The sequence below is a fragment of the Petromyzon marinus genome, chromosome 25, assembly GCF_048934315.1.
Source record: "Petromyzon marinus isolate PM22_M1 ecotype Great Lakes invasive population chromosome 25, UKy_Petmar_22M1.pri1.0, whole genome shotgun sequence".
Taxonomy (NCBI): Eukaryota; Metazoa; Chordata; class Hyperoartia; order Petromyzontiformes; family Petromyzontidae; genus Petromyzon; species Petromyzon marinus.
This window is the reverse complement of record NC_133691.1, coordinates 4167796-4180906: the sequence shown is the minus strand read 5'-3', so window position 1 is coordinate 4180906 and position 13111 is coordinate 4167796. Positions and strand designations below refer to the sequence as shown.

Below are 13111 nucleotides of genomic sequence, written 5' to 3'. Positions count from 1 at the left end.
TAGAACTCCTCTTGTCCGTGACAAAGTACGGTGGGTGAGCCTCACGAACCCTTTCTGTAATCTCAATAATAACCAGCGAGGACCATTTCGCTTGCAGGAAATGCCCAATTTCCAAACCGTGGCAGCGCGCTCCTGACCCGAACCCCTCGGCATAACTCTCCACTCTCCCTATCCTCTCCCGCACATTTCCTCTGCATCTCCTCTCCCGTCTATCTCCCCCCTCCCCCTCCTGTCTCTTCCGCACACTCCCCTCTGCACCTCCCCTCCCCACCCGTCTCTCTCCCGCACATCTCCCCTCTCTCTCGTGGCCCTCCTGCAACCTTGCAAACGTTGTGTTTTTAATTTGACAGTTTTTTTTTTTTGTTGATAAAACCCGATTCTAAATAACCTGTTCAAAACTGTTCAAACCGCGCACACCTCCCGGCACGGCTCACCGTGGCACGAGAAGCCGCACGACCTCCGTGAACCCCTGCGCGCATGCAGCGTGCAGCGGCGTCCACAGCCCCGAGTCGCGAGCGTTTACTGAAGCGCCGCGGCTCAGCAGCAGCCCGGCCAGGTCCTCCCAGCCCCACAGGCACGCCTGCGTGGTGCCACAGCACACACAGCACGCACGGGCACGCCACACACAGCACGCACGGGCACGCCACACACAGCACGCACGGGCACGCCACACACAGCACGCACGGGCACGCCACACACAGCACGCACGGGCACGCCACACACAGCACGCACGGGCACGCCACACACAGCACGCACGGGCATGCCACAGCACAGACAGCACACATGGGCACGCCACAGCACACAGGGGAAGTTTAAAGCAGGGCACATAGACGTGGAAGCACAGTACAGCACAGCAAATGATTTTGCCATACTGCCCTCTGTCGCCGACAACGTAGCCCCCATCGCAGCGTATTACACGAGCTTTAAGCTCAGCGGTCGCCCAATCCAATCACTGTCCAGGCTCCAGACTGCTTAGCTTCCGAGACCTGAAGAAATCGGGCAGATTCAGGTTGATGTGGCCGTAGCCACGACCCCAAGTATTCATTTTAAATGCCGTTGTCCAGATCAACACCCTTGCACGTTAGAAGAGCGATGAGCTGTTTACACTGCTGTTCCCCGCGTGGGTGCGCATACAGGTGACATTTATTGAAAAATGCTACTGCTATATTATGGAAACAGTGGAGTTCATGGCCATGTCTACGAATGGAGGACGCCAGTGCGTATGGGATGACGAGTGAAGCGCTTGCTCAGTTCGCGCATCAAATCCTGCCAGCGTTACTCGCATGGGGAGGTTGATTTTGGACGACAGGCGAGCGGGAATTAGGCGCGTGCCAGCGAGCATGGATCAATGAACGGACTGTTCCCACACTTATCCCAACGACCGCTAATACATAGATTAGCGGCGCACACACAGACGAGCGCATCCACTTCAGTTGAGTAGACTGTTGGGGCTAGTGCTGCTGTTAGCAAGCATCTCTTAAGGCTGTCGTGGCAGACACAGGAAGGCGTTGAGTGGCCGGTTTTGTTTCAAATGCCCCTTCCTCAAGGCGGGGCCTCTCTTTCACAACACGCATCGAAATGTAAAAATGTCCACGCCCTCACGGCGTGCTCCATCTTTCACAACGCGTTCATTTGCACGCGGCATTAAATGCTCACCCGTGGCTGGGTGGGTGGCGACAGCGGTCGAGAGTGCACTGCCCTCGATGAGAAGATTTGCGAGAGTTCAATTTCTGGTCGGGGGGGCAACTCGTTTCTATCGATTCAACCGACCGAGTGCCAATTTTGTTTTTGGGGGGGGGGGGGGTCAACAGCAGTTGTCAAGAAAAAAAAACAAACCTCACCCAACCATGGGAACGTGGAATTTCCACCACTGGCTCAGGGCTGTGTAAAGAAGAGACGAGCGACACCCCACTGTGACCTTTTCAATTGTTTTTACAGGACGCACTACGACAGGATGCGTGTGATTTTTCCCCAGGGTGCGCAATATTATTTATCTACGCAAGTGGCTCGGGTCGTGGGTTGCGGCCCCCTTGGGCACCTGGTGCAGCGCAGTGAGGCCCTCCTCGTTGCACGAGTCCGGGCTCACGCCGTCCGACAGCAGCGTGGTAACTGTGGGGCGACACCGACATCCACACACACACACACACGTCAACCCGCTACACTCACCACACACACACACGTCAACCCACTACACTCACCATCCACACACACACACACGTCAACCCGCTACACTCACCACACACACACGTCAACCCACTACACTCACCATCCACACACACACACACACACGTCAACCCGCTACACTCACCACACACACACGTCAACCCGCTACACTCACCACACACACACACACGTCAACCCGCTACACTCACCACACACACACACACGTCAACCCGCTACACTCACCATCCACACACACGTCAACCCGCTACACTCACCACACACACACGTCAACCCACTACACTCACCACACACACACACACACGTCAACCCGCTACACTCACCATCCACACACACGTCAACCCGCTACACTCACCACACACACACGTCAACCCACGACACTCACCATCCACACACACACACACGTCAACCCACTACACTCACCATCCACACACACACACACGTCAACCCACTACACTCACCATCCACACACACACACACGTCAACCCGCTACACTCACCATCCACACACACGTCAACCCACGACACTCACCATCCACACACACACACACGTCAACCCACTACACTCACCATCCACACACACACACACGTCAACCCACGACACTCACCATCCACACACACGTCAACCCACTACACTCACCATCCACACACACACACACGTCAACCCACTACACTCACCATTCACACACACACACACACGTCAACCCACTACACTCACCATCCAGACACACACACACGTCAACCCGCTACACTCACCAACACATACACACACACACGTCAACCCGCTACACTCACCATCCACACACACACACGTCAACCCGCTACACTCACCATCCACACACACACGTCAACCCGCTACACTCACCAACACACACACGTCAACCCGCTACACTCACCATCCACGTGCGCTCATAGTAAATACTTATCTACCTTCACGCACTGAGAGTTGAGGCTAATCAACATACATCCAAGGTTACAAACACGACGTCGTGTGGCTCTGTGGCACCAGCACAGTGCAAGTCTTCTTATCCACAATGTGGTGGATACTAGTGTATTGGCGGATCCTTGTTTCTGTGAAAATTACTCCTGGTATCCACACAGGTATCAGTGGAAACAAGCAGATAATCGGATAAATTTGTTTACAAATGTTATCCACACAAAGAGACGGATAACAGGATGAATTTAGCACTTCCACATCAACGCTGCTGGGCGAATTATACGTTCATAGATGCGAATGCAATTAATGTTGTCACTTCCGGATGGATCCTCTAAGTTTTTAGATAATGCAAAGTAGAAAGAATCCATCCGCAGACGACGTGATTTTCTGCAGCAAACGATTAAGGGTTTGGAGAATTTGTGCGGAGACTTTGATCATGGGGTCTTGGACAACAGAGCCTTCACTGTATCAACGAATAGATATATTTTTTATTAAAAGCATGCTCTTTCTAAAACGGCGCAGATTCACAATGGCAACGCATAAGATAGGGGGTCAACAAAGTCCAAGCGAATTCCCGTTGAGGATGTGCGTGAAGGGGTTGTTCGCATACCCCGAATGCAACACAACCACAGTGCGGCCGCGAACATGGAAAGCCCTGGCAACGAGCCCGGCGGGTGGGCCAGGAGGGAATTGCAACAGCTGCCCCGTTTGTCTCGTCCCACCAATTTTACCCCAATTGCGCCCAAAGGCGTCGTCATTTCAGGAGACAACGAGCCCATTCTAACTTTCACGGAACTGGAAGCGGTGGGAGGGGGGGGCAGCGGGGCCTTAACCCACGTCAGAGAAAGGTCTGCGGAAGGAGATATCGCAGAAGTGCTGTCTGAAAATATCTTCAAGCGACGTTTGGTACACACTAGGGGGGTGGGCGGCGGGGGCGGCACATTTCCAACCACTCCGCCGCAGAAGGCAATGTTTTTTTTTTCGCGCGGCATTAAACGCGATGGGTTGGGGTTTTTTTTTACTCTCACAGGAAATTCAATGCGAGTTGGGCCAAATGAAGATGTGTGAACCCGAATGCAATGCGATCCGTTTGATTTGTGGTCATTTGCGACCAGGTTGAGGACCCATCGGCGCGCTACACCTGAGAACGAAGCTTAATCACGAGCGGATTCCTGCCTTGGGATCCCAGGAATCTGGCCGGTGCAGCTCAGTGAACGCAGTTTAATCACGACTGGAATCCTGGATTTGGATTACAGAAATCTCATCGTTAGAGTGTCTTCGACTTCTGAACAACCGAGCCGCCCACCTAAGCCTTTTGCAAGTGGCAAAACATTATGCAAGACGAGTGATTAATGTGATCTCGTTGCTGTTATGGAAACATTTCAAGGGTTAAATAAAGAAAGGCCAATATGTCCCGGTTTCTTGTTACAGTGAGGGAAAAAAAGTATTTGATCCCCTGCTGATTTTGTACGTTTGCCCACTGACAAAGAAATGTTAAGTCTACAATTTTAATGGTAGGTTTATTTGAACAGTGAGAGACAGAATAAAAACAAAAATCCAGAAAAACGCATGTCAAAAATGTTACAAATTGATTTGCATTTTAATGAGGGAAATAAGTATTTGACCCCCTCTAAATCAGAAAGATTTCTGGCTCCCAGGTGTCTTTTATACAGGTAACGAGCTGAGATTAGGAGCACACTCTTAAAGGGAGTGCTCCTAATCTCAGCTTGTTACCTGTATAAAAGACACCTGTCCACAGAAGCAATCAATCAATCAGATTCCAAACTCTCCACCATGGCCAAGACCAAAGAGCTCTCCAAGGATGTCAGGGACACGATTGTAGACCTACACAAGGCTGGAATGGGCTACAAGACCATTGCCAAGCAGCTTAGTGAGAAGGTGACAACAGTTGGTGCGATTATTCGCAAATGGAAGAAACACAAAAGAACGGTCAATATCCCTCGGCCTGGGACTTCATGCAAGATCTCACCTCGTGGAGTTGCAATGATCATGAGAACGGTGAGGAATAAGCCCAGAACTACACGGGAGGATCTTGTCAATGATCTCAAGGCAGCTGGGACCATAATCACCAAGAAAACAATTGGTAACACACTACGCCGTGAAGGACTGAAATCCTGCAGCGCCCGGAAGGTCCCCCTGCTCAAGAAAGCACATATACATGCCCGTCTGAAGTTTGCCAATGAACATCTGAATGTTTGGGTGAAAGTGTTGTGGTTAAATGAGACCAAAATGAAGCTCTTTGGCATCAACTCAACTCGCCGTGTTTGGAGGAGGAGGAATGCTGCCTATGACCCCAAGAACACCATCCCCACCGTCAAACATGGAGGTGGAAACATTATGCTTTGGGGGTGTTTTTCTGCTAAGGGGACAGGACAACTTCACCGCATCAAAGGGACGATGGATGGGGCCATGTACTGTCAAATCTTGGGTGAGAACCTCCTTCCCTCAGCCACGGCATTGAAAATGGGTCGTGGATAGGTATTCCAGCATGACAATGACCCAAAACACACGGCCAAGGCAACAAAGGAGTGGCTCAAGAAGAAGCACATTAAGGTCCTGGAGTGGCCTAGTCAGTCTCCAGACCTTAATCCCATAGAAAATCTGTGGAGGGAGCTGAAGGTTCGAGTTGCCAAACGTCAGCCTCGAAACCTTAGTGACTTGGAGAAGATATGCAAAGAGGAGTGGGACAAAATCCCTCCTGAGATGTGTGCAAACCTGGTGGCCAACTACAAGAAACGTCTGACCTCTGTGATTGCCAACAAGGGTTTTGCCACCAAGTACTAAGTCATGTTTTGCAGAGGGGTCAAATACTTATTTCCCTCATTAAAATGCAAATCAATTTATAAATTTTTTGACATGCGTTTTTCTGGATTTCTTTGTTGTTATTCTGTCTCTCACTGTTCAAATAAACCTACCATTAAAATTATAGAGCGATCATTTCTTTGTCACTGGGCAAACGTACAAAATCAGCAGGGGATCAAATACTTTTTTTCCCTCACTGTACGAGTGCCCATCTTCTGTAAACAACCTTGACCGAGTGATAGCAATTCCACATTATCTTGTCTGCAGCTCTGCCCTCATTTTGCTACAATCTGTGTCTTGCACACACCTCTCTCATTTCGCTGCACTTCTATCTCGTCTGTGTTGCCCTTCTCCCATCTCCTTGCACGTCTGATCTTTCTGCTCACATTTCCCCCACCTCGCGACGTCCCGATCTCTTGTCTTTCTCGCTTCCGTCATCTCAGGAGTCAGCCAGTATATCACCTGAAAGGGTGGGCGGCCCATGCCCCCCCGATCCCAATGTAATCACTGCTTAGGACCCCCCCCCAGTGGGCCGGTACCACCACCACCGGGCCACCCCCTTTGTTCCTACGCGGGAACAGGTGCCGCTTTTATCTCCGCGCGCCGAGGTGTGGACAAACGCTCGCAAAACGCTTGTGCGTGACAGCATTCGCTGGACGTCCCCGTTCCCTTTTCTTTCCCGCATAAAACGGCAACGCTCGTGGGCTGACGTGCAGCACAAAGACTGCTGTGCCTTAAGCCGCTCTCCGCCGCGTTCCAGTTTCCAGCCCGCGCACGTCTGTTGTGGGGTGAGATTGCCGAGCGTCGGTTTACACGACCCCGAATGCTTCTCGCACGCGAGCGTGAATTTGAAAAAGCCAAAGGGGTTCCGTGCCAAGAAACATTCTTGTTGCTTTTGTCAATCCACAGCCAGGCGACGGCTCCCTTTCCGCCGAGCAGCGTCGGCGACGGCAGTTGTTCGTGCATACTTCACCACGCTGCGCGGAGCAGCTTGGCGAACGAAAGGGTGGGCTGTTTCCCAGGACGTCACGTGGGCTGTTGCTGGGAATCGAACTCAGTTTGTGCGGGTCCATAGCGTGGTCGCACAAACCGTGAGATCGTTCCGCTCTACCCCTTTGCAAACACACACACACATACCACGCTGCATACGCCATACTATAGTGTAGTGTGTATATATATATATAAAACTAACACCTGCCAGATGGTAATGAACCATTCGACCCCAAGGGCTGCGCAGTCTGGTGGATTGCGGAGCGCGTTATCCCCGACCGCAAACGATGAACTACATCCGTCCATAATACAGGTTTTTTTGGGTTAGATCACGGAAATGTGTCGTTAAACCCGCCACCACCCGACACAGCCAATTAGTAAGGTCTGTCACGTAAAACAGAACATGGCAATTCGTTACTGGTACATCATACCGGTGTGTTGGAGAGCAAAGCCACAAGATTAACAATCTAAGTACGACGTTTCGCCAGTAATTACAACTACCTTCATCAGGCGACAGCCAGATTTGTGTTTACTTGTCGGGTGGTGGCGGGTTTAACGACAAATATATGTACGCGATCTAACAAAAAAACCTGTATTATGGATGATATTGGTCGCGAAAGCCTACATTTTAAACGGAATACATCCGTGTCGGTCACGCCGACAATTAGGCATGCGACGGAAGACTTATTTTACAATTAATATCAATTCTCGCGCTCGAAATACATGCGGTGAATCACGCGTGCGAGGACCGATTAAATATGATTTGCGCAAGTCACGTGAAATTATGGAACATTTAGGCAAACTAAGTTTTAAACAAAACTACGCAAGGCACATTATTGAATTAATTATTTCACAAGATCATGAGCCTGAGTTGTGGCAATTCAGTGAACTTCTGAGTCGGGGGCGAAACGTTTACAACAACCGGAGTAGATATAAATACATAACCATCAATCACTGGAATCATTTGACTTGCCTGTCAGGGTATAGTTTGGTGGCAATTGCAATAATTGATTCGGAACACACTGGAGCTTGAGATTTATTTAGAGGCTGGTCGTGGTTGTCAGCATTGACCAAGTCCTCAGTGAATATTCTTTCCATGCCCATGGGGAGAACAGAATGTACCCGTGAAGAACCCACAATTATTTAATAAATAAAAACACGCATTATTTGAGCTTTTGTTTCATCACCATAATCATCACCGCCGTGATCTATCTGCTCCTAGACAAATACCTCCCCCCCCGCCCCCCAAGGCAGTCGCCATCCCATGGTCCTGTCGTCCAAAAATACATTGTGCACATGCTATGACTTAATCGCTCAATCTCCATTGTGGATATTTTCTCGGGCATGTTCGGTCCTTTCACTGCCTTTCCATCATAAGTCTCAACCACTGGCCGGCAATCGCTCTTTCCAGCTACACTCTCTAGCCAAGCCCGCTTACTTTTCAGAATGGCCAACACAATGTCACTAAGGTGCATTAGTTTCTTAACTCACGTGTTCCTCTTCCCGCCTCTCAGTGTCAATCCAAGCATGCATCTCCCCATGCTTCTTTGCATATAAGTTCAGCTGTTGCTGTGTTTTTGTTGACAATGCTCGTGATGTATCTGAACTGACAGAATAAAAAGTAGGGGTCTAGTGAGATGAGAAAAATTGGAATATTGCGGACATATAGAGATAAAAGATTAATTATTATGTTTCTGCTCTATGAGAGATGTCGGTCGTTGTTAAGCCACCCAAACCCTATCCCTACTGTCCCATTCACAACTACTGGACACCTGTGAAACATAGTTTTATGGCTCATCAGATTCCTCCAGTACGAATAAATATTCGAATTCTGAACTACGACTCCTGTGTAGCCCATTCTTCCCCACCTCCACGACCAAAATCATCCCAACCGTGTGTCTGGGGGGCAGGGCGGAGCCTAAGCAGCAAGAGGCGGGGCCTAAATAAGAAAGGGCGGGACCTAAAAAGGAAAGGCGCCGAAAGAGGGAGAGACAAAGGGGACTAATAAGGGGTGGGGACTAATGAATAATCGGCGGGGCATGTAGGAGGCAGGGCCTAAAGCGGAGGTTGAACTTCCCTAATGCTTTAAGGTAACAAAGCATAGAGTCAAATACGTGCAGCAGGCAGCACACCTTTAGTGGGAGCAGATGCGGCCACAGGCCAACGAGTAAATATGTATTATGATGAGAGAAGAGCGAGTGTTTAATGGGAGTATTTAAGTGCGGTCGGCGGGTGGCTCGAGTGACACTGCTGGTGTTTTCCGAGGACTGTCGAACGTGAAGAAGTCTGGGCCCTCCTCTCCCCTGTGTGTAGAGCGGTCGTGTCGATGTCGCAAGCAAACGGGGGGGGGGGGGGGGGGGTTTAGTGGACATAGGTGGTCGGGGGGAGGTGTGGAGAGAATGAGATGGGTGGGGTCTTCCTTTAAACTGCTCCCTCCACCCACACCTCCGAGGAGCGGGGGGGAAAACAAAAACTCGCACGTTCTTCAACAACAATGAGAGCACAATGATGCAAATGGCAAACCAAGAATGCTCTTTGGTCAGAGCTTTAAACGATCAATCTCACAGCCCCGAGTTCTAAAAAGGGAGCTCTCCTTGGCTCAAATTTCCTCCTCGAACGACCCTCCCCCTCCCCCCGCCGCCTTCATTTAGCCGCCCCAAACCGCACAACTCAAGATTCTTGAGCAATAACTTGGAAATGGATCATTGCAATCGTTTACCATTGCCCTTCCTCAACGGTGCGTCTTTTTTTTATACTCCACCCTTACCAGATACGGTTTGATGTCATGCCCAATGAAGATCCACGCACGATTGAAATTGGTGTTTAATTCACAATGCGCGCACTGCTATCTGCAACGGCCTCACGATTTGATTGAGAAACTGCAGCCTCGAGGCCACGTTTCAATACAAAAAACGCTTTGGAGCTTTGGGGCTTTTCGCTTCTCGGTGCTCGGATGCGGAACGCTCTGCCCCTAGAACTCCGCCTGACGTCTGGGACTCTCCCTTTTTAGAGAGAAACTAAAAACGTGTTTTATTTCATAAGACGTTTTAACTCGTTGTGAAGGAGGTAGTGTGGTTTATTTTTGTAGAAGGTGTCTTCATTGCCATTGTTGAGTATTTTTTGTTAAAAGATACAATATGCCTGTCGTTTATACATTGCACTGTTATTTCTTACATATATGTGCGGTGTAGTGACTTTTATCGAAGGCTGTTTGGCAATGCTCTACGGCACTCCGAAACCGCGTTGTGGTCGTTTGCGCCTCCAGAAATATTTAAAATAAATGTACCCCGGAAACCACACCAAATTAATCTGGGTGCAGCCATGTATTTTCTCAAACCCCTGCTGAATGAGGGCCTACACACGCCATGTGCAACACGCGCACACATCTAACATTTATTCAGGGAAAGCCCCACAAAGTCAATAAATCCCGCATTGGGATTTCAGGAAAGTTCCCTTCCAGTGCATCATTTTTTTTTGTCTCTGGGTCAGTGAATCCCCTTGGGAGAGTCGTCAGTCTCCTCCAAGCTCCTTCGGCCCCTGGAACCACAGCTAAGTCATCCGTGGTGCGAGTGAGGATCGAGGCTCAAGAAGAACTCTGAAGGCGCATCACGTCGCTGCTTTGGGGCGACTTGTCACCTTACGCAGTTCAACTAAAAACATTTTTTTTATTTTACCAGGTAAGGCCCACTGAGCCTTCCCTTACCTTACCGCAGAAGCGAACGCGCCACAATTGATAGCTCAACGAAGTGGCGTATCGAGTGGAAATTTATAAGCAGCCAAAAATACACTAAATCGCGTGTTTTCTAAATGCGGAAGGAAAAACCGGAGGACCCGGAGCAGTAGCAAAATCCACGTGAACACGGGGAGAGTGAGCATGCGAACTTCAAATATACAGGTATCAGGCTCGCGACTGAACCCACGACCTCCTGCATACCAGGCGAAGTAGTTAACATCTGTTCAAATTGTATTGGGCAGAAAAAAAAACCGCGTGCTCCATTGGTAGAGCAAACATCGCTGGACTCGAATGATTTGTTGCGGAAAAGTAAGGGGAGGGGGGTGATAAGGGCTGGGCGTGCAGTGGATTCCGTTCATTGTGAATGTGACAACAGTGTAAATCATCTGCGGTGTCTTGCCCGCACGTGCTCGCTTTCCCCATAACGTCGTGGGATGCAGAAATAATGACGGGCGGTGTGTAACAATTCTCGCCATTCTCACCGAAGCCAAGGATGTAGGTCAGTTGGTTTAGGAGTAAGAGTGCCCGGTAATTGGCTTCTCTGCGTTTACTTTACAGCACAAGGATTCTCACCGCGAATAGGACCACGATTACGCACAGGGCAATTGGGCCTGCTCGTTAGGCGCTCGTCAGCTGTAATTTTTACGATTACTGCATTTAGGGCTTCCACAAAATTCCCCATACATCTCCCCCCTGCCCTCAGAGAAAACGGGGGAGGGGTCCGAATGTGTTGGGTTGTGTAACCACAGATACGAGGGGGCACACCTGGGAGTCTGGCTCGAACCTCATCTGGGATTTACACAGCGTTGGTATATATTTGACTTACGGTTCTTTTACAATACGCTTTGCACAATAGGGTTTTTGCCACTTACGTAAGGTTAAAAAGGAAGGTAAAGGCGCAAGACCTGCAATTGCTTGCTCGTGCCACTGCTGGCTCGACGCAATTTGGCCTACTCTTCCAAACCGGCCACGCGTTTTGGAAGCAGGCGTTACCCAGACGTTACCCACACCCGCGACTCTTAGGGCCACACATATTTCAATTCCTCCCACCAACGTCTCCGATCAGCACGGTTGGCTACGTACGGTGCGGAAGAAGTTCAACATAACATACGACAATTTACGAAATAAAAACTTCATTGCTGATTAGTATCTCAGCGAGGCCTACCAAGATCAAGGCGACCAGGATACGATACTGCAAGCATCTTAGCCGCACTAATCAGGCACTAGAGAGGTGGGGGGGGGATCTTTTTTTTGGCCCGACAAACGTTGCAATTCGAATTTAGTGAGGTAAGGGTGAGCCCTAATTCTTTTGCACCTTATATTATTGCATAATACTTGGAAAGGAAAGGTCTCAACCACCTTGCCTGTAATGGACATCTTATTAAAGCGCAGTTGATGGCGGTGTACTGTACTTAATAGGGCTCTGCCAATGAGAATCGTCATGCTTGCCTCCTTCCCGTACAGATTTTATCACTGCCCAATTGAACGATTAGATTCATTGTAAAGTCACATGGAACCTTGGCTCTTGAACGTTACAGTGCGGGGAACGTGACCGTTGTGATCGCACGTTCGTGCGTCCGGGGTTGACGCACAATCTCACTTATTGCGTCCACTTTTAAGCCTCTGGCAACGTTGGAACGAGGAAACCTTGAACAACGCTCGCACCTGTGGGTTCGTGAATTCAAAACTCGGCATCCTGCAACCAATTTTTACACAACACCGTCGCATCGCGCCGAAAGTTTTCCTTTTTTTTTTTTTTTTTTAAATTCGCGTTATCCTAACCATTTCATTCCCATGTCGTTCTTTGTCGAGACGGTCAGCTGAAGGGGAGCCGTGGTTGGCCACTCTGGCACGTGTGGAGCGTGGTTTAACGTGCGCGGGTTTCATTTTCACCGTCACAGCCAAATGTACTCCGATTGGGATCTGCTGACAGCGCCGGTATTTTGTTGTGTGTCTGCGTTGCGATTGAGCAGCTAATTGGCGCCTTCGACTTATCCGGTTACTTGACCCGTCATGCAGGTCCCTGTCGTCGAGGTGGACACACAAACACACACACAGGACACTTCCTCAAATAGCTCGACAAAGACAAAGATCCCCCGCATAGCCTTCAACAGACTGTAGGGGCAAGTGCTGTTAGCAACGAGCACCTATGAAGGCCGGCACGGGCACACGAGGGGGTGGGGGTGGCCAACACCACACCTGACCGCCTTTGTCTCCCCAGTGGCGATGCTTACACACTGTACTAGGTAATCATTTGAGGCCGAGTCGACCTAGGGGAGACCCAGGACCGGTTCAGATAACCGCCACTGGTATTGACCGTGAGCGGGAATCGAACTCGGGATGTTGTAAATGCACTTGCGCACGGACACTCCATTGAACATGACACGCAACATCTTGGAAAATCATCATCATCATTGAAAAGCCATCAGCCTCGGCTCATGGTAGACC

The 13111-nt window shown here is 49.8% G+C and overlaps 1 protein-coding gene and 1 long non-coding RNA gene across 5 annotated transcripts in view; one reads left to right on the top strand and one right to left on the bottom strand.

Moving 5' to 3' along the window:
* Positions 1 to 13111, bottom strand: part of LOC116945953 (uncharacterized) — a 46879-nt gene that overhangs the window by 17374 nt on the left and 16394 nt on the right. For all 4 annotated transcript variants that reach the window (XM_032960667.2, XM_032960666.2, XM_032960665.2 and 1 more), the window contains 2 exons: positions 2039 to 2109; positions 435 to 580 (listed from right to left, as the gene is read on the bottom strand). In XM_032960667.2, coding sequence (XP_032816558.2) covers positions 435 to 580; positions 2039 to 2109 — 217 coding nt within the window. The remainder of the gene's footprint in view (positions 1 to 434; positions 581 to 2038; positions 2110 to 13111) is intronic.
* On the top strand, positions 6644 to 8766 carry LOC142929132 (uncharacterized). The gene is made up of 2 exons (XR_012945298.1): positions 6644 to 6728; positions 6850 to 8766. It is a non-coding gene; the product is annotated as an uncharacterized LOC142929132 (long non-coding RNA).